The sequence below is a fragment of the Cherax quadricarinatus genome, chromosome 75 (assembly GCF_038502225.1).
Source record: "Cherax quadricarinatus isolate ZL_2023a chromosome 75, ASM3850222v1, whole genome shotgun sequence".
In the NCBI taxonomy this organism is placed as follows: Eukaryota; Metazoa; Arthropoda; class Malacostraca; order Decapoda; family Parastacidae; genus Cherax; species Cherax quadricarinatus.
This window is the reverse complement of record NC_091366.1, coordinates 2,656,417-2,676,130: the sequence shown is the minus strand read 5'-3', so window position 1 is coordinate 2,676,130 and position 19,714 is coordinate 2,656,417. Positions and strand designations below refer to the sequence as shown.

The window sequence follows — 19,714 nt, the reverse complement described above, 5'->3', positions numbered from 1 at the left end:
TGTATACCTTGTACATGTACTTGTATACCTTGTACAAGTACTTGTATACCTTGTACATGTACTTGTATACCTTGTACAAGTACTTGTATACCTTGTACAAGTACTTGTATACCTTGTACATGTACTTGTATACCTTGTACATGTACTTGTATACCTTGTACATGTACTTGTATACCTTGTACATGTACTGGTATACCTTGTACATGTACTGGTATACCTTGTACATGTACTGGTATACCTTGTACATGTACTGGTATACCTTGTACATGTACTGGTATACCTTGTACATGTACTGGTATACCTTGTACATGTACTGGTATACCTTGTACATGTACTGGTATACCTTGTACATGTACTGGTATACCTTGTACATGTACTGGTATACCTTGTACATGTACTGGTATACCTTGTACATGTACTGGTATACCTTGTACCTGTACTTGTATACCTTGTACATGTACTGGTATACCTTGTACATGTACTGGTATACCTTGTACATGTACTGGTATACCTTGTACATGTACTGGTATACCTTGTACATGTACTGGTATACCTTGTACATGTACTGGTATACCTTGTACATGTACTTGTATACCTTGTACATGTACTGGTATACCTTGTACATGTACTGGTATACCTTGTACATGTACTTGTATACCTTGTACATGTACTTGTATACCTTGTACATGTACTTGTATACCTTGTACATGTACTGGTATACCTTGTACATGTACTTGTATACCTTGTACATGTACTTGTATACCTTGTACAAGTACTTGTATACCTTGTACATGTACTGGTATACCTTGTACATGTACTGGTATACCTTGTACATGTACTTGTATACCTTGTACATGTACTGGTATACCTTGTACATGTACTGGTATACCTTGTACATGTACTTGTATACCTTGTACATGTACTTGTATACCTTGTACATGTACTTGTATACCTTGTACATGTACTTGTATACCTTGTACAAGTACTTGTATACCTTGTACATGTACTTGTATACCTTGTACAAGTACTTGTATACCTTGTACAAGTACTTGTATACCTTGTACATGTACTTGTATACCTTGTACATGTACTTGTATACCTTGTACATGTACTTGTATACCTTGTACATGTACTTGTATACCTTGTACATGTACTTGTATACCTTGTACAAGTACTGGTATACCTTGTACATGTACTTGTATACCTTGTACATGTACTGGTATGCCTTGTACATGTACTTGTATACCTTGTACAAGTACTTGTATACCTTGTACATGTACTTGTATACCTTGTACATGTACTTGTATACCTTGTACATGTACTGGTATACCTTGTACATGTACTGGTATACCTTGTACCTGTACTGGTATACCTTGTACATGTACTGGTATACCTTGTACATGTACTGGTATACCTTGTACCTGTACTGGTATACCTTGTACATGTACTGGTATACCTTGTACATGTACTGGTATACCTTGTACCTGTACTGGTATACCTTGTACATGTACTGGTATACCTTGTACCTGTACTGGTATACCTTGTACATGTACTTGTATACCTTGTACCTGTACTGGTATACCTTGTACATGTACTGGTATACCTTGTACATGTACTGGTATACCTTGTACCTGTACTGGTATACCTTGTACATGTACTGGTATACCTTGTACCTGTACTGGTATACCTTGTACATGTACTGGTATACCTTGTACATGTACTGGTATACCTTGTACCTGCACTGGTATACCTTGTACATGTACTGGTATACCTTGTACCTGTACTGGTATACCTTGTACATGTACTGGTATACCTTGTACATGTACTGGTATACCTTGTACCTGTACTGGTATACCTTGTACATGTACTGGTATACCTTGTACATGTACTGGTATACCTTGTACCTGTACTGGTATACCTTGTACATGTACTGGTATACCTTGTAGCTGTACTGGTATACCTTGTACATGTACTGGTATACCTTGTACATGTACTGGTATACCTTGTACCTGTACTGGTATACCTTGTACATGTACTGGTATACCTTGTACCTGTACTGGTATACCTTGTACATGTACTGGTATACCTTGTACATGTACTGGTATACCTTGTACATGTACTTGTATACCTTGTACATGTACTGGTATACCTTGTACATGTACTTGTATACCTTGTACATGTACTGGTATACCTTGTACATGTACTGGTATACCTTGTACATGTACTTGTATACCTTGTACATGTACTGGTATACCTTGTACATGTACTTGTATACCTTGTACATGTACTGGTATACCTTGTACATGTACTGGTATACCTTGTACATGTACTTGTATACCTTGTACATGTACTGGTATACCTTGTACATGTACTTGTATACCTTGTACATGTACTGGTATACCTTGTACATGTACTGGTATACCTTGTACATGTACTTGTATACCTTGTACATGTACTGGTATACCTTGTACATGTACTTGTATACCTTGTACATGTACTGGTATACCTTGTACATGTACTGGTATACCTTGTACATGTACTTGTATACCTTGTACATGTACTGGTATACCTTGTACATGTACTTGTATACCTTGTACATGTACTGGTATACCTTGTACATGTACTGGTATACCTTGTACATGTACTTGTATACCTTGTACATGTACTGGTATACCTTGTACATGTACTGGTATACCTTGTACATATACTGGTATACCTTGTACATGTACTGGTATACCTTGTACATGTACTTGTATACCTTGTACATGTACTGGTATACCTTGTACATGTACTGGTATACCTTGTACATGTACTGGTATACCTTGTACATGTACTGGTATACCTTGTACATGTACTTGTATACCTTGTACATGTACTTGTATACCTTGTACATGTACTGGTATACCTTGTACATGTACTGGTATACCTTGTACATGTACTGGTATACCTTGTACATGTACTGGTATACCTTGTACATGTACTGGTATACCTTGTACATGTACTTGTATACCTTGTACATGTACTGGTATACCTTGTACATGTACTTGTATACCTTGTACATGTACTGGTATACCTTGTACATGTACTTGTATACCTTGTACATGTACTTGTATACCTTGTACATGTACTGGTATACCTTGTACATGTACTTGTATACCTTGTACATGTACTGGTATACCTTGTACATGTACTTGTATACCTTGTACATGTACTGGTATACCTTGTACATGTACTGGTATACCTTGTACATGTACTTGTATACCTTGTACATGTACTGGTATACCTTGTACATGTACTTGTATACCTTGTACATGTACTGGTATACCTTGTACATGTACTGGTATACCTTGTACATGTACTTGTATACCTTGTACATGTACTGGTATACCTTGTACATGTACTTGTATACCTTGTACATGTACTGGTATACCTTGTACATGTACTTGTATACCTTGTACATGTACTGGTATACCTTGTACATGTACTGGTATACCTTGTACATGTACTGGTATACCTTGTACATGTACTTGTATACCTTGTACATGTACTTGTATACCTTGTACATGTACTTGTATACCTTGTACATGTACTTGTATACCTTGTACATGTACTTGTATACCTTGTACATGTACTGGTATACCTTGTACATGTACTGGTATACCTTGTACATGTACTGGTATACCTTGTACATGTACTGGTATTAAATAAGATATTATTAGTGTGATGAATGGTTTGAAAAACCGACAAGTTGAAGATTGAGACACTTATGCAGCATATGGGAATCTTTATTCAGGAAACGTTTCGCCACACAGTGGCTTCATCAGTCTATACAAAGAGGAAGGCGTAAGGAGAGGAGGAGTATGAGGTAATCAGTCCCTCAGCCTGGAGTCGATGTGTTCAGTCCATCAAGATAGATGGACTGATTACCTCATACTCCTCCTCTCCTTACGCCTTCCTCTTTGTATTGGACTGATGACGCCACTATGTGGCGAAACGTTTCCTGAATAAAGATTCCCATATGCTGCATAAGTGTCTCAATCTTCATTATTATTGTTATATACCCAGATGAGTATTACCGGTGGCCTGGTGGCTAAAACTCCCGCTTCACACACGGAGGGCCCGGGTTCGATTCCCGGCGGGTGGAAACATTCTACACGTTTCCTTACACCTGTTGTCCTGTTCACCTAGCAGCAAATAGGTACCTGGGTGTTAGTGGACTGGTGTGGGTGGCATCCTGGGGGACAAGATTAAGGACCACAATGGAAATAAGTTAGACAGTCCTCGATGACGCACTGACTTTCTTGGGTTATCCTGGGTGGCTAACCCTCCGGGGTTAAAAATCCCAACGAAATCTTATCTTATCTTATCTCATACAATACTCTGAGACACACGAGGAAACACACACACGGTGCAGAACCAGTTTTCAAGAGTTATGTAGATCTTAATTAAGCTCTACACAGGTACAAGAGTTATTGTAATATAAATACGATCTTCTGTAGTCTGGTGAGCATCACTGGTGTCACCACCACCATGTTGACGTCCCCATAACCTATGTTTTGTTTATTTATTAATTTGAACATGAATACGAAGAAGAACAAAGAAATATAGGATTTAAGTGTAACATGTCAAAGCCCCTTGTGTATAGAGCATTGTGGTCAGGCTTAAAATTAACTTAGTAATGATATATTCAGTGGTTTAGTTTAATATGTTTATTATGCAGCCCATACCCATCCTGTGGGTGGTAGTCACCACATACCCATCCTGTGGGTGGTAGTCACCACATACCCATCCTGTGGGTGGTAGTCACCACATACCCATCCTGTGGGTGGTAGTCACCACATACCCATCCTGTGGGTGGTAGTCACCACATACCCATCCTGTGGGTGGTAGTCACCACATACCCATCCTGTGGGTGGTAGTCACCACATACCCATCCTGTGGGTGGTAGTCACCACATACCCATCCTGTGGGCGGTAGTCACCACATACCCATCCTGTGGGCGGTAGTCACCACATACCCATCCTGTGGGCGGTAGTCACCACATACCCATCCTGTGGGTGGTAGTCACCACATACCCATCCTGTGGGCGGTAGTCACCACATACCCATCCTGTGGGCGGTAGTCACCACATATCCATCCTGTGGGCGGTAGTCACCACATACCCATCCTGTGGGTGGTAGTCACCACATACCCATCCTGTGGGTGGTAGTCACCACATACCCATCCTGTGGGCGGTAGTCACCACATACCCATCCTGTGGGCGGTAGTCACCACATACCCATCCTGTGGGCGGTAGTCACCACATACCCATCCTGTGGGTGGTAGTCACCACATACCCATCCTGTGGGCGGTAGTCACCACATACCCATCCTGTGGGCGGTAGTCACCACATATCCATCCTGTGGGCGGTAGTCACCACATACCCATCCTGTGGGTGGTAGTCACCACATACCCATCCTGTGGGCGGTAGTCACCACATATCCATCCTGTGGGCGGTAGTCACCACATACCCATCCTGTGGGCGGTAGTCACCACATACCCATCCTGTGGGCGGTAGTCACCACATACCCATCCTGTGGGCGGTAGTCACCACATACCCATCCTGTGGGTGGTAGTCACCCCATACCCATCCTGTGGGTGGTAGTCACCACATACCCATCCTGTGGGCGGTAGTCAAAAGATTACAGAGGTACATAATTGGTCCAGGGACTGGACTCCAAAGTTGTGATAGCTGAGCAAGTTACAGAGGTAATGAACTCACAATTTACAAAGGTAATGAACTCACAATTTACAAAGGTAATGAACTCACAATTTACAAAGGTAATGAACTCACAATTTACAAAGGTAATGAACTCACAATTTACAAAGGTAATGAACTCACAATTTACAAAGGTAATGAACTCACAATTTACAAAGGTAATGAACTCCCAATTTACAAAGGTAATGAACTCACAATTTACAAATGTAATGAACTCACAATTTACAAAGGTAATGAACTCACAATTTACAAAGGTAATGAACTCACAATTTACAAAGGTAATGAACTCACAATTTACAAAGGTAATGAACTCACAATTTACAAAGGTAATGAACTCACAATTTACAAAGGTAATGAACTCACAATTTACAAAGGTAATGAACTCCCAATTTACAAAGGTAATGAACTCACAATTTACAAAGGTAATGAACTCACAATTTACAGAGGTAATGAACTCACAATTTACAAAGGTAATGAACTCACAATTTACAAAGGTAATGAACTCACAATTTACAAAGGTAATGAACTCACAATTTACAAAGGTAATGAACTCACAATTTACAAAGGTAATGAACTCACAATTTACAAAGGTAATGAACTCACAATTTACAAAGGTAATGAACTCACAATTTACAAAGGTAATGAACTCACAATTTACAAAGGTAATGAACTCACAATTTACAAAGGTAATGAACTCCCAATTTACAAAGGTAATGAACTCACAATTTACAAAGGTAATGAACTCACAATTTACAGAGGTAATGAACTCACAATTTACAAAGGTAATGAACTCACAATTTACAAAGGTAATGAACTCACAATTTACAAAGGTAATGAACTCACAATTTACAAAGGTAATGAACTCACAATTTACAAAGGTAATGAACTCACAATTTACAAAGGTAATGAACTCAGTGGTAAAACATTATTGTAAACAGATAACAATTAAACACAAGTGAGTATTACAAAGACAGGTCATATGGTTATTTACTGTGTTGATGAGCATTCAGTTAGGTAATGTAACTATAAGTAACAAAGTTTGATTGGGTCACAGTATTCAGTATTTATTTAGTTGTTGTTGAGTAAGTGATCTTTGAGAAGAGACTTGAATTTATAAACAGTGTTTCTTTTATATTTACAGGTAATTAATTCCAGATTTTAGGGCCTTTTATGTGCATTGAGTTTTTGCATAGTGTGAGATGGACACGAGGAACATCAAAGAGTGATCTGTGCATTGTGTTATGGTCATGTGTTCTGTTGAGGTTGGCAAGGAGATGTTTGAGGGGAGGGTTAATATCAGAGTTAAGTGTTCTATGTATGTAATAAGTGCAATAATAAGTATGGATGTTTTGTATGGTGAGTAGGTTTAGTGTATTGAATATTGGTGGAGTGTGCTGCCTGTAGTGAGAATTTGTTATCATTCTAACTGCAGCCTTTTGTTGGGTAATTAGTGGTCTGAGATGGTTAATTGTTGTTGAGCCCCATGCACAAATTCCATAGGTGAGATAGGGGTAAATAAGAGAGTGATAAAGGGCCAGGAGGGCTGACTGTGGAACATAGTACCGTATCTTCGATAGTATGCCTACGGTCTTGGAAATTTTCTTAGAAATTTGTTGTATATGTGTTTGAAGTTTGAGTCTATTATCGAGGTGGATTCCTAAGAATTTTCCCTCTGTTAGCTTTGTGATAGGTGATCCGTTTATCGTTATGTTAAGAGGGACATCTGTAGCTCTGTTACCAAACTGAATGAAGTAGGTTTTGTCAATGTTTAGTGTAAGTTTGTTAGTCCTCATCCAGGTTGATATTTTCTGTAATTTACAGTATTGGCTAGCATGACTGGGCTCGGGTGAGAGTAGACGTATGTAGTGTCATCTGCAAATAGTGTGGGTGGTAGGTCATTTATGTATAGGAGAGAGAGAAGAGGGCCAAGGACACTTCCCTGTGGGACACCAACTGTAATTGGTTGTGCGGAAGAGCTTGCCCCATTTGCGTACACATATTGGCTTCTGTTGCTGAGGTAAGACTTGAGGTAGTTGAGGGAGTGCCCTCTTATACCATAGTGTGACAATTTTACGTGGAGCAAGTCATGGTCAACTGTATCAAAAGCTTTACGTAAGTCAATGAAGATCCCCAGTGGGACTTCTTTTTTCTCTAGTGCAGTATAATAGCATCGTTCGTATTTTTATTAGGCCTGAACCCAAACTGACAGGGGTTGAGTATGTTGTGGGAGATGAGGTAGGAATAGATTCGCTTAAGAATTAATTTTTCGAAGATTTTAAAGAGAGGATGTAAGTTGGATATTGGCCTATAGTTATTCAGGTCTGTTTGATCTCCTCCTTTATGTATCGGGGTGACCCTTGCTATTTTGAGAACTGTAGGGAAGGTAGAGGATTCGATGGATTTGTTAAAGTGTTGCGATGATTGGTGATAGCACTTGTGACGCTCTTTTGTATATAAAGGGTGGTAAGGTATATAAATCTCCTGACTTGTTTTTCAGTGCGTTGATAATAAGGGAGACTTCAGTAGGATTAGTCGGAGCTAGGAACAGTGTGTTCGGGTAGTTGCCAGTGAGGTAGTCATTGGGTGGGGTATCTGAGCTTGGGATTTTATTGACAAGGTTTTGTCCTATAGTGGAGAAATTATTGAGTCTGTTTGCTGTTTCAGTTGGTGGGAGTTGGGGTTCATCAGGTTTTGTTAGTTCAACTGCACGATTTCGTGATATCTTTTTTGTTCCTAGAATTTCTGATAGAGTTTTCCAGGTCTTTTTTATATCACCTCGTAAGTTGGATAATCTGTTCTCATAATACAATTTTTTAGCCCTTCTTATCAGGCTGGTTAAGACTAACGAGTAACGTTTTGTTTGGTCTCTGGTTATGTGACCCATTCTGTACTGTTTTTCGTATAGGTGTTTTGTATTTATGGATTTGAGGATGCTGGGTGTTAGCCAGGGACTGTTCAGTCTCTTAGCTGTCATCTGTTTAGTTTCTTAGGGCAGTGCTTGTTATAGAGGTATTGGGTCTTTTTTAGAAAATTATTAATACATTCGCCAGTATCTGTATAGATTTCTAGCTCAGTGTGCCAGTCAATGTTTGTCACTGTTGTTGTGGAGTTATTAATGGCTGCCTCATTGTGAAGTCTGAAAGTGACTTTAGTAGTGTCTTGGGGTAATTTGCCTAGATTAGTTATGTATATTCAATATAATTTTGTCTCTAATCATACATATATTTGTACTTTTTGGGGGCATTTAATGGATTACACATATATTTAAGCTTTATTCAGGAAATCTCTAAATGATTCTATACGGTTACATAATGGATCTGAGAGCACATACATAATACAGGCATATATTAATAGTTTATGCAAATTTAAGGTATACCTGGAGTGGCCCGGTGGCCTGGTGGCTAAAGCTCCCGCTTCACACACGGAGGGCCCGGGTTCGATTCCCGGCGGGTGGAAACATTTCGACACGTTTCCTTACACCTGTTGTCCTGTTCACCTAGCAGCAAATAGGTACCTGGGTGTTAGTCGACTGGTGTGGGTCGCATCCTGGGGGACAAGATTAAGGACCACAATGGAAATAAGTTAGACAGTCCTCGATGACGCACTGACTTTCTTGGGTTATCCTGGGTGGCTAACCCTCCGGGGTTAAAAATCCGAACGAAATCTTATCTTATCTTATCTTACCTGGAGAGGATTTCGGGGGTCAACGCCCCCGCGTTGTAATTTCTTTGGTTTGTCAAGAAACAGGACAAGTGTTTCCTGAGTCGGCTCTTAGTTATATGATAACCCAAAGCTGGAGCTTTTAGTCATCTGACTGAGGCCTTCCACTGGCTTACCACTACACTCCTTAAAAACTTTATGCTATCTAGTTTCCATAGTGAGGTTAGCACACTGGCTCGTTGTAGGGCTCGCTTGCCATGGGTTCGAGTCCCACCTTACCTATGATTTAACTGTGGCCAGTGTCTCGTAGCTCGATTGGTAATGCACTCCTCTCATATACTGAGGTCTGTGGTTCGATCCCCGGTAGGGGTGGAAACAGGACGTGTTTCCTTAAGACACTTGCTGTCCATGTTCAACTAGTATGAAATAGGTACCTGTGTGTTACCCGACTGGTGTGGGTCGCATCCTGGAGTTTACCTTGAGTTTACCTGGAGAGAGTTCCGGGGGTCAACGCCCCCGCGGCCCGGTCTGTGACCAGGCTTGCTGCACGCAAACCAACGTACGAGCCAAAGCCCGGCTGATCAGGAACCGACTTTAGGTGCTTGTCCAGTGCCAGCTTGAAGACTGCCAGGGGTCTATAGGTAATCCCCCTTATGCATCCTGGGGGACAAAATTAACCTAATTTGCACGAAATGCTCTGTATAATCAGGGGCTTTTCTATATATTATGTCACTGATGTCAGCTATGGTCTATACAAGTTCAATCATGTACTTGTAGATATATGGATAAATAAAAATAATAATTATGTATTTTTACAGGACTCGGGGAGTGAGAGTCACAGTGTGGTGAGTTTGACAGACGGTGAGGGAGGTCTGCCAGACACCAATGGTTACCACGACGACCAGACTACACTCTACTGCCCCTCACATCAAGGTAATAACCACATTATTACTGGGGGGGGGCTGGCTGCTACATCATTACAGGGAGGTGCTGGCTGCTACATCCTTACAGGGAGGTGCTGGCTGCCACATCATTACAGGGAGGTTCTGGCTGCCACATCATTACAGGGAGGTTCTGGCTGCCACATCATTACAGGGAGGTGCTGGCTGCCACATCATTACAGGGAGGTGCTGGCTGCCACATCATTACAGGGAGGTTCTGGCTGCCACATCATTACAGGGAGGTGCTGGCTGCTACATCCTTACAGGGAGGTGCTGGCTGCCACATCATTACAGGGAGGTTCTGGCTGCCACATCATTACAGGGAGGTTCTGGCTGCCACATCATTACAGGGAGGTGCTGGCTGCCACATCATTACAGGGAGGTGCTGGCTGCCACATCATTACAGGGAGGTGCTGTCTGCCACATCATTACAGGGAGGTGCTGGCTGCCACATCATTACAGGGAGGTGCTGGCTGCCACATCATTACAGGGAGGTTCTGGCTGCCATATCATTACTGGGAGGTGCTGGCTGCCACATCATTACAGGGAGGTTCTGGCTGCCACATCATTACAGGGAGGTGCTGGCTGCCACATCATTACAGGGAGGTTCTGGCTGCCACATCATTACAGGGAGGTGCTGGCTGCCACATCATTACAGGGAGGTTCTGGCTGCCACATCATTACAGGGAGGTGCTGGCTGCCACATCATTACAGGGAGGTGCTGGCTGCCACATCATTACAGGGAGGTTCTGGCTGCCACATCATTACAGGGAGGTTCTGGCTGCCACATCATTACAGGGAGGTTCTGGCTGCCACATCATTACAGGGAGGTGCTGGCAGCATCGGCTACCCACCATCACCCACCCATCCCGCCCTCGTCTAACATACCTGTGTGTAAACCTGTGTATACCTCTGCTAAATTACGAAAACACGTATATCTAATATTTTGAGTGGGGCTTCTAAATGTCTTCACTGATTACCTCTTCTAAATCTCCCCCCCCCTCAAATTATATTATTATTATAATCAAGGGGGAAGCGTTAAACCCGGAGGATTATACAGCGCCTTGGGGGGGGGATGTGGAAGGCATTCAGGCTTAATTCGGGGAACTGGAGCACAGATCCAATTCCCTAAATCAAGAGCCCCTCACCAACATCAAGGAACCTTCCTTGAGGGGCCTCAAAATATAGCCTAAATCAATGGTTCCTGACCAGCCGGGCTGTGGCTCGTACGTTGGTTTGCGTGCAGCCAGCAGCAACAGCCTGGTTGATCAGGCTCTGATCCACCAGGAGGCCTGGTCACAGACCGGGCCGCGGGGGCGTTGACCCCCGGAACTCTCTCCAGGTAAACTCCAGGTACAGTCATGGAGGTGGGGGGAGGGAGTCACTTTGACTTTTTTGAGGTAATTCATACACTAAACTGTTTATGATAATTATACTTAGGTGTACCTGTGCCTAAATGAAGTTAATTATTATTTGGTTATTGGGAAAGCGATAAACTCGGATGGAGCTTACAGTCCCTGGGGAATGAGAGGTAATCCGGTGTGATCGCAAGATTGAGAATAGTAGCTCCAGTTCCTGAGATGAAGAGCCCATCATGAAGGGATGTTGGGAGTGTGTTAATGTGCCATAAATAATAACAAGTCGCAAAACCATGACTGGAATAATAAACAAAAGAACCCCCCCCCCCCATATATAGGAGAAAAAACTTGTAAAGACGTTTAGGTCCGAATTGGACCATTAACTTATTGGAAATAAGTTACTCTCACTTAAGTTTATTTAGGTACAAATACACACAAATACAATTATACACAGTTTAAATTAGCCAGGATAACCCCAGAAAAGTCAGTGACTTATTTCCATAAGTCACTGACTTATGGAAATAAGTCACTGACTAGCTAAACAGCTAAGTAACTTAACTAGGTTATCCTAGATAATTTACACTAACGATTAAGGCCTATTTCTTTATATAGTTTACAATTTCTAATTACAATTTTGATTTGCTAAGTACAGAGAAGCCACTATCATGCCGGGGCATTTACGGCCTAAATAAATAAACTTAAATAAACTTAATATAACAAGTTAATGGTCTAAGTTTGAGGTAAACTTGACGCTCTCCTATGTGGAGGTTATTGATGTATTAGTGTGAGGGAGAGTGTGAGAGAGAGAACGAGGCTCCTGGTGCAGTTAACACCAGTGTATCATCAATTGGTGCTCTGAGAAAGTCAGTTTGGTGACCATAGTTAACATGGAGTCCTTATACAGCGACCCTGTGGTCAACCCAGCCTCCTGTGGTAACTGTCTTACGTTGTTGCAAGACATGTTGGGGGGTGTTGCGAGGGGAACGTTCACCTCTGTTCTGGTATGACTGCTGTTATAATATGTTGTTGCAAGGAATGTTGGGGTGTGTTGCGAGGGGAACGTTCACCACTGTTCTGGTATGACTGCTGTTATAATATGTTGTTGCAAGGAATGTTGGGGTGTGTTGCGAGGGGAACGTTCACCACTGTTCTGGTATGACTGCTGTTATAATATGTTGTTGCAAGGAATGTTGGGGTGTGTTGCGAGGGGAACGTTCACCTCTGTTCTGGTATGACTGCTGTTATAATATGTTGTTGCAAGGAATGTTGGGGTGTGTTGCGAGGGGAACGTTCACCTCTGTTCTGGTATGACTGCTGTTATAATACGTTGTTGCAAGGAATGTTGGGGTGTGTTGCAAGAGACAACATTCAGCAGTGTCTTTGTGGGACTTGATGTTATAATACGCTGGTGTTCAGGTTGCAAGGCATGTTGGGATGTGTTGCAACGGGACGGAACATCCAAGAGTGTTCTTTTGGGACTTATGTTCTTATAATACATTTTGTTCAAGTTGCAAGTCATGCGGGAGTGTTGCAAAAGGACAGAACATTCAGCAGTGTTCTTGTCGGACTTGTTCTTATACGTTGTTCAAGTTGCAAGTCATATGGAGGTGTGTTGCAAGGGGACAAGAACATCCAGCAGTGTTCTTGTCGAACTTCTGTTCTTATAATACATTGTTGTTCAGGTTGCAAGTTACATGGGGGGGGAGGGAGGTTGCAAGGGACAATATAACATTTCAGCAGAGTTCTTGTGGGGCTGCTGCTCTTATGTGTTCTCCATGTTGCAAGGTATGTTGGGGTATGTTGCAAGGGGACAACATTCAAGTGTTCTTAAGGGATTGTTGATCTTACAATACGTTGTTGTTCAGGTTGCAAGTCATGTTGGAGTGTGTTGCAAGGGACAAGGGACCATCTAGCAGTGTTCTTGAGGGACTTCTGCTATAATATGTTTGTGTTGCAAGTGATAAAACATCCAGCAGTGTTCTTATGGGACTGCTGCTATTATAGTACATTGACAAGTTGCAAGTTATGTTGGAGTGCGTTGCAAGAGAATATTCAACAGTATTCTTGTGAGACTACTGCTCTAATAATACAAAGCATGTGGAGGTTGTTCCAAGGGGACAGAAGAACATCCAGCAGTGTTCTTGTGGGTGATCAGTGTTCACTGTGTTCTCTGAAATGTTTTAAGTCTGGATCTCTCCATATTTTTTTTTTTTACACAAATCATTTTTAAATTGTAGTAATATGAAGCACATTTCTTGAGTTACCCCTCGAGGAAGGTCCCTTATTGTCAATGATGGGCTCTTGATCCATGGAACTGGACTTACCTTTCATTTCCTTGAACATACGTCTCATGACCCCTCCCCTGAATGTCTCCCATTCCCTCCACACGTACCATAAGACCCCTACGGGTCTATTGCTTCCCCCATGATATAATAATTTTAGAAACATGAAAAGGCTTCTTCGTTGATCAGACTCATAATTTAGTACACTTAACCTTTCCTCCCTTCCTTGGATCAAACCTTATTTTACCCATTCCCCAGGTGCAATATAAACTTTACAGATTGAGCACTGCCCATAACTATAATAAATAAAAAGGTCTTATTCCATTAGTGTGTGGAAATATAGAGGCAGTGTTCAAATTTACAGTAGTTGCTTTAAATTCATTAATAGCAATGTATAACTTGTCATATACCATTACTGTAGAGCCCCACTTATACAGTAGGTTAGGTTCCGAGCTGCTGTAGGGCCCCACTTATACAGTAGGTTAGGTTCTGAGCTGCTGTAGGGCCCCACTTATACAGTAGGTTAGGTTCCAAGCTGCTGTAGGGCCCCACTTATACAGTAGATTAGGTTCCAAGCTGCTGTAGGGCCCCACTTATACAGTAGGTTAGGTTCCAAGCTGCTGTAGGGACCCACTTATACAGTAGGTTAGGTTCCGAGCTGCTGTAGGGACCCACTTATACAGTAGGTTAGGTTCTGAGCTGCTGTAGGGACCCACTTATACAGTAGGTTAGGTTCCGAGCTGCTGTAGGGACCCACTTATACAGTAGGTTAGGTTCCGAGCTGCTGTAGGGACCCACTTATGCAGTAGGTTAGGTTCCGAGCTGCTGTAGGGACCCACTTATACAGTAGGTTAGGTTCCGAGCTGCTGTAGAGCCCCACTTATACAGTAGGTTAGGTTCCGAGCTGCTGTAGGGCCCCACTTATACAGTAGGTTAGGTTCCAAGCTGCTGTAGGGCCCCACTTATACAGTAGGTTAGGTTCCAAGCTGCTGTAGGGACCCACTTATACAGTAGGTTAGGTTCTGAGCTGCTGTAGGGCCCCACTTATACAGTAGGTTAGGTTCCAAGCTGCTGTAGGGACCCACTTATACAGTAGGTTAGGTTCTGAGCTGCTGTAGGGCCCCACTTATACAGTAGGTTAGGTTCCGAGCTGCTGTAGGGCCCCACTTATACAGTAGGTTAGGTTCCGAGCTGCTGTAGGGCCCCACTTATACAGTAGGTTAGGTTCCGAGCTGCTGTAGGGACCCACTTATACAGTAGGTTAGGTTCCGAGCTGCTGTAGGGACCCACTTATACAGTAGGTTAGGTTCCGAGCTGCTGTAGGGACCCACTTATACAGTAGGTTAGGTTCCGAGCTGCTGTAGAGCCCCACTTATACAGCAGGTTAGGTTCCGAGCTGCTGTAGGGACCCACTTATACAGCAGGTTAGGTTCCGAGCTGCTGTAGGGACCCACTTATACAGCAGGTTAGGTTCTGAGCTGCTGTAGAGCCCCACTTATACAGCAGGTTAGGTTCCGAGCTGCTGTAGGGACCCACTTATACAGTAGGTTAGGTTCCGAGCTGCTGTAGGGACCCACTTATACAGCAGGTTAGGTTCCGAGCTGCTGCAGAGCCCCACTTATACAGCAGGTTAGGTTCCGAGCTGCTGTAGGGACCCACTTATACAGTAGGTTAGGTTCCGAGCTGCTGTAGAGCCCCACTTATACAGTAGGTTAGGTTCTGAGCTGCTGTAGGGACCCACTTATACAGCAGGTTAAGTTCCAGGCTACGTATTTTATCGTCACATGGAAAGCTCTAAACCCACAGTAAATCACCTTAAACCTTTAATAACCCAACAAAAAACTGCAGTGCAATTGATTACCAACTCCTGCACTAGACAGCACACTCCACTGCTTTTTATGAGCCTTAACATGCTTAATATACAAAACATCCATACTTATTATTGTGCTTACTATACACACGCACAACATTACACTCAAATATTAACCCTCCTCTCAAACTCCTCTTTGATAACTACAGAACACACAGGCATAATACAAGGCACAAATCACTCTTTGATATTCCTCATGTCCATCTCTCCCTGTGCAAAAATGCTGTGCACATAAAGGGCCTGAAGATCTGGAATTCGTTGCCAGAACACACTAAGAGGCCGCTGCCTACAAATCAGTTTAAGCCCCTACTTAGATATTACCTCATTACCCAAAATTAACCAGACAAACACTAAACACCTACCAGTTCCTCAAATAATACCTCAATAATTTGACTGCTCAACTACTTAATCATTACTTCAAACATATAATTGTTTTAATTTCATTGTTTTAAATTGTGCTCATTTGTAATACTGTATTTTTTTTATATGCTATACCAAAACTAATTCTTCTCTACTGAACTTACTAAAGCCATATAGCACGAACTAGTTGAATACAGCCTCTCCTCACTTCACGACAGAGTTTCGTTCCTAAGACCACGTTGGTAACGAATTCGTCACTAAGTGAGGAGCATATTATAATGGTAGTGGGTTTGTGTCAACCATCTTTGATATTGTTTTAATGTCACGTTTGTACCATTTATAAAATTTTTAGTATACGTATTTTTAAATGTTTATACAGTAGTGTACTGTATATTGTAATAAACAGAATAGAGGAAATCAGCTCTAATATACATTATTTAGGTATTCATACTGGGCAGAGAGCCTGTTGTAAGTCCGAGTCATCAGTAAACTAGTACATCGCTAAGTTTACCTGGAGAGGGTTCCAGGGGTCAACGCCCCCGCGGCCCGGTCTGTGACCAGGCCTTATGGTGGATCAGAGCCTCATCAACCAGGCTGTTACTGCTGGCTGCACGCAATCCAACGTACGAGCCACAGCCCGGCTGATCAGGTACCGACTTCAGGTGCTTGTCCAGTGCCTGCTTGAAGACTGCCAGGGGTCTATTAGTAATCCCCCTTATGTATGCTGGGAGGCAGTTGAACAGTCTTGGGGCCCCTGACACTTATTTTGTTGTCTCTTAACGTGCTAGTGACACCCCTGCTTTTCATTGGGGGGATGTTGCATCGTCTGCCAAGTCCTTTGCTTTCGTAGAGAGTGATTTTCATGTGCAAGTTCAGTACTAGTCCCTCTAGGATTTTCCAGGTGTATATAAGCATGTATCTCTCCCGCCTGTGTTCCAGGGAGTACAGGTTCAGGAACTTCAAGCGCTCCCAGTAATTGAGGCGTTTTATCTCCGTTATGCATGCCGTGAATGTTCTGTTTACATTTTCTAGGTCAGCAATTTCACCTGCCTTCAAAGGTGCTGTTAGTGTGCAGCAATATTCCAGCCTAGATAGAACAAGCAACCTGAAGAGTGTCATCATGGGCTTGGCATCCCTAGTTTTGAAGGTTCTCATTATCCATCCTGTCATTTTTCTAGCAGATGCAATTGATACAATGTTATGGTCCTTGAAGGTGAGATCCTCCGACATGATCACTCCCAGGTCTTTGACGTTGGTTTTTTGCTCTATTTTGTGGCTGGAATTTGTTTTGTACAGTACTCTGATAGTTTTAATTTCCTCATGTTTACCATATCGGAGTAATTGAAATTTCTCATCGTTGAACTTCATATTGTTTTCTGCAGCCCATTGAAAAATTTGGTTGATGTCTGCCTGGAGCCTTGCAGTGTCTGCAATGGAAGACACTGTCATGCAGATTTGGGTGTCATCTGCAAAGGAAGGCACGGTGCTGACATCCTTGTCTGTCAGATATGAAGATGGGAGCGAGTACTGTGCCTTGCGGAACAGAGCTTTTCACCATAGCCGCCTCAGACTTTACTCTGTTGACTACTACTCTTTGTATTCTGTTTGTGAGGAAATTATAGATCCATCTACCAACTTTTCCTGTTATTCCTTTAGCATGCATTTTGTGCGCTAATACACCATGGTCACACTTGTCGAAAGCTTTTGCAAAGTCTGTGTATATTACATCTGCATTCTTTTTATCTTCTAGTGCATCTAGGAACTTGTCATAGTGATCCAGTAGTTGGGACAGACAGGAGCAACCTGCTCTAAACCCATGTTGTCCTAGGTTATGTAATTGATGGGTATCTAGATGGGTAGTGATCTTGCTTCTTAGGACCCTTTCAAAGATTTTTATGATATGGGATGTTAGTGCTGTAGGTCTGTAGTTCTTTGCTATTGCTTTACTACCCCCTTTGTGGAGTGGGGCTGTGTCTGTTGCTTTTAGTAACTGTGGGACGACCCCTGTGTCCATGCTCCCTCTCCATAGGATGTTAAAAGCACGTGATAGGGGCTTCTTGCAGTTCTTGATGAACACCGAGTTCCATGAGTCTGGCCCTGGGACAGAGTGCATGGGCATGTCATTTATCGCCTGTTCGAAGTCATTTGGCGTCAGGATAACATCAGATAGGCTTGTGTTTACCAAATTCTGTGGCTCTCTCATAAAAAATTCATTTAGATCTTTGACTCTCAGTCTGGTTAGTGACTTGCTAAAAACTGAATCATATTGGGACTTGAGTAGCTCACTCATTTCCTTGCTGTCATCTGTGTAGGACTCATCTTGTTTAAGTAGGGGCCCAATACTGGACGTTGTTCTCGACTTTGATTTGGCATAATAAAAGAAATACTTTGAGGAGAGACTGTGTTCAGTTTTCATGCATTCACTGTAACTCGCCTAATGACCATATGTACAGTTACAGCACTGTTATTGCCTTATTAATCTTAAGTTAGTCTTAAATTTGCCTGAAATGCTCTGCATATAAAAGGGGCTTTTGACATGTTCCACAAATTATTACACAAATTGTTACACTCAGGCTCTGATTCACCAGGAGGCCTGGTCACAGACCGGGCTGCGGGGGCGTTGACCCCCGGAACTCTCCAGGTAAACTCCAGGTAAACATGTATCATGGTAAAATAAAATTGTTTGTGTTATTGTTAGTGGTTATTCAGCACCCTGGGGAATGGGAGGTTATCAGGTTTGATCCCAGGAAAGGGAAGAGTACTGTATTCCCATTTTCTTTATAAAAAAAACTTTGACCAGCATTCAGGCATGCCCTTCCCCTTCCCCTCCCTTTAAAGGGAGTTAGTTCCATTTCACTGTTTCCAAGGATTAGATTATCATGTCAGATATTGTGTTTTTATTATTATTAAGTCCTTATTTTTATTATCAGGTCAGACACTGCATTTTTATTATCAGGTCAGACATTTTATTTTTATTATTTTCAGGTCAAACACTGCGTTTTTACTGTCGCGACTGTGAGACAGCAGTGTGCAGCAGCTGCACAGACATAGAGCACCGTGCCCATAATACCCTGCACCTCACAGATGCTGTGGATGAACATCGGGTGGCTATGCATCAGCTCATCGACAGAGTAACCATGCAGGTTAGCCTAATACAACATTTTCCAGCATATAAGATGTCAGCCCACCTTGGTGGGTGATGACTGATGTGTTGAGAGAAAAAAAAAAAAAAAAAAAGGACTCGTGACAGAAGTATCGTAACGGTAAATCGGTAATCATATTCAAAGGTTAATTACCCTCTTACTTTACACTAAAATGTAACCCAAAGCCTAACCTTGACCCTGACCTTGAGCATGTAAGGCACAGGCTGATGTTCCAAGACTTTTTTGTGGGTAAGAAAAAAAAAAGGCGTGACTTATATGCCAGAAAATAAGAGTTATTTCATTTGTAATCTTGTGTATTCTCATATTTTAACTTATGGGAAT

The 19,714-nt window shown here is 42.2% G+C and overlaps 1 protein-coding gene across 4 annotated transcripts in view; it reads left to right on the top strand.

The window, feature by feature from the left end:
• The window catches only part of LOC128691817 (tripartite motif-containing protein 3), a 440,921-nt gene that overhangs the window by 379,786 nt on the left and 41,421 nt on the right, over positions 1-19,714 (top strand). For all 4 annotated transcript variants that reach the window (XM_070100920.1, XM_070100921.1, XM_070100919.1 and 1 more), the window contains 2 exons: positions 10,237-10,351; positions 19,215-19,372. In XM_070100920.1, the coding sequence (XP_069957021.1) occupies positions 10,237-10,351; positions 19,215-19,372 (273 nt within the window). The remainder of the gene's footprint in view (positions 1-10,236; positions 10,352-19,214; positions 19,373-19,714) is intronic.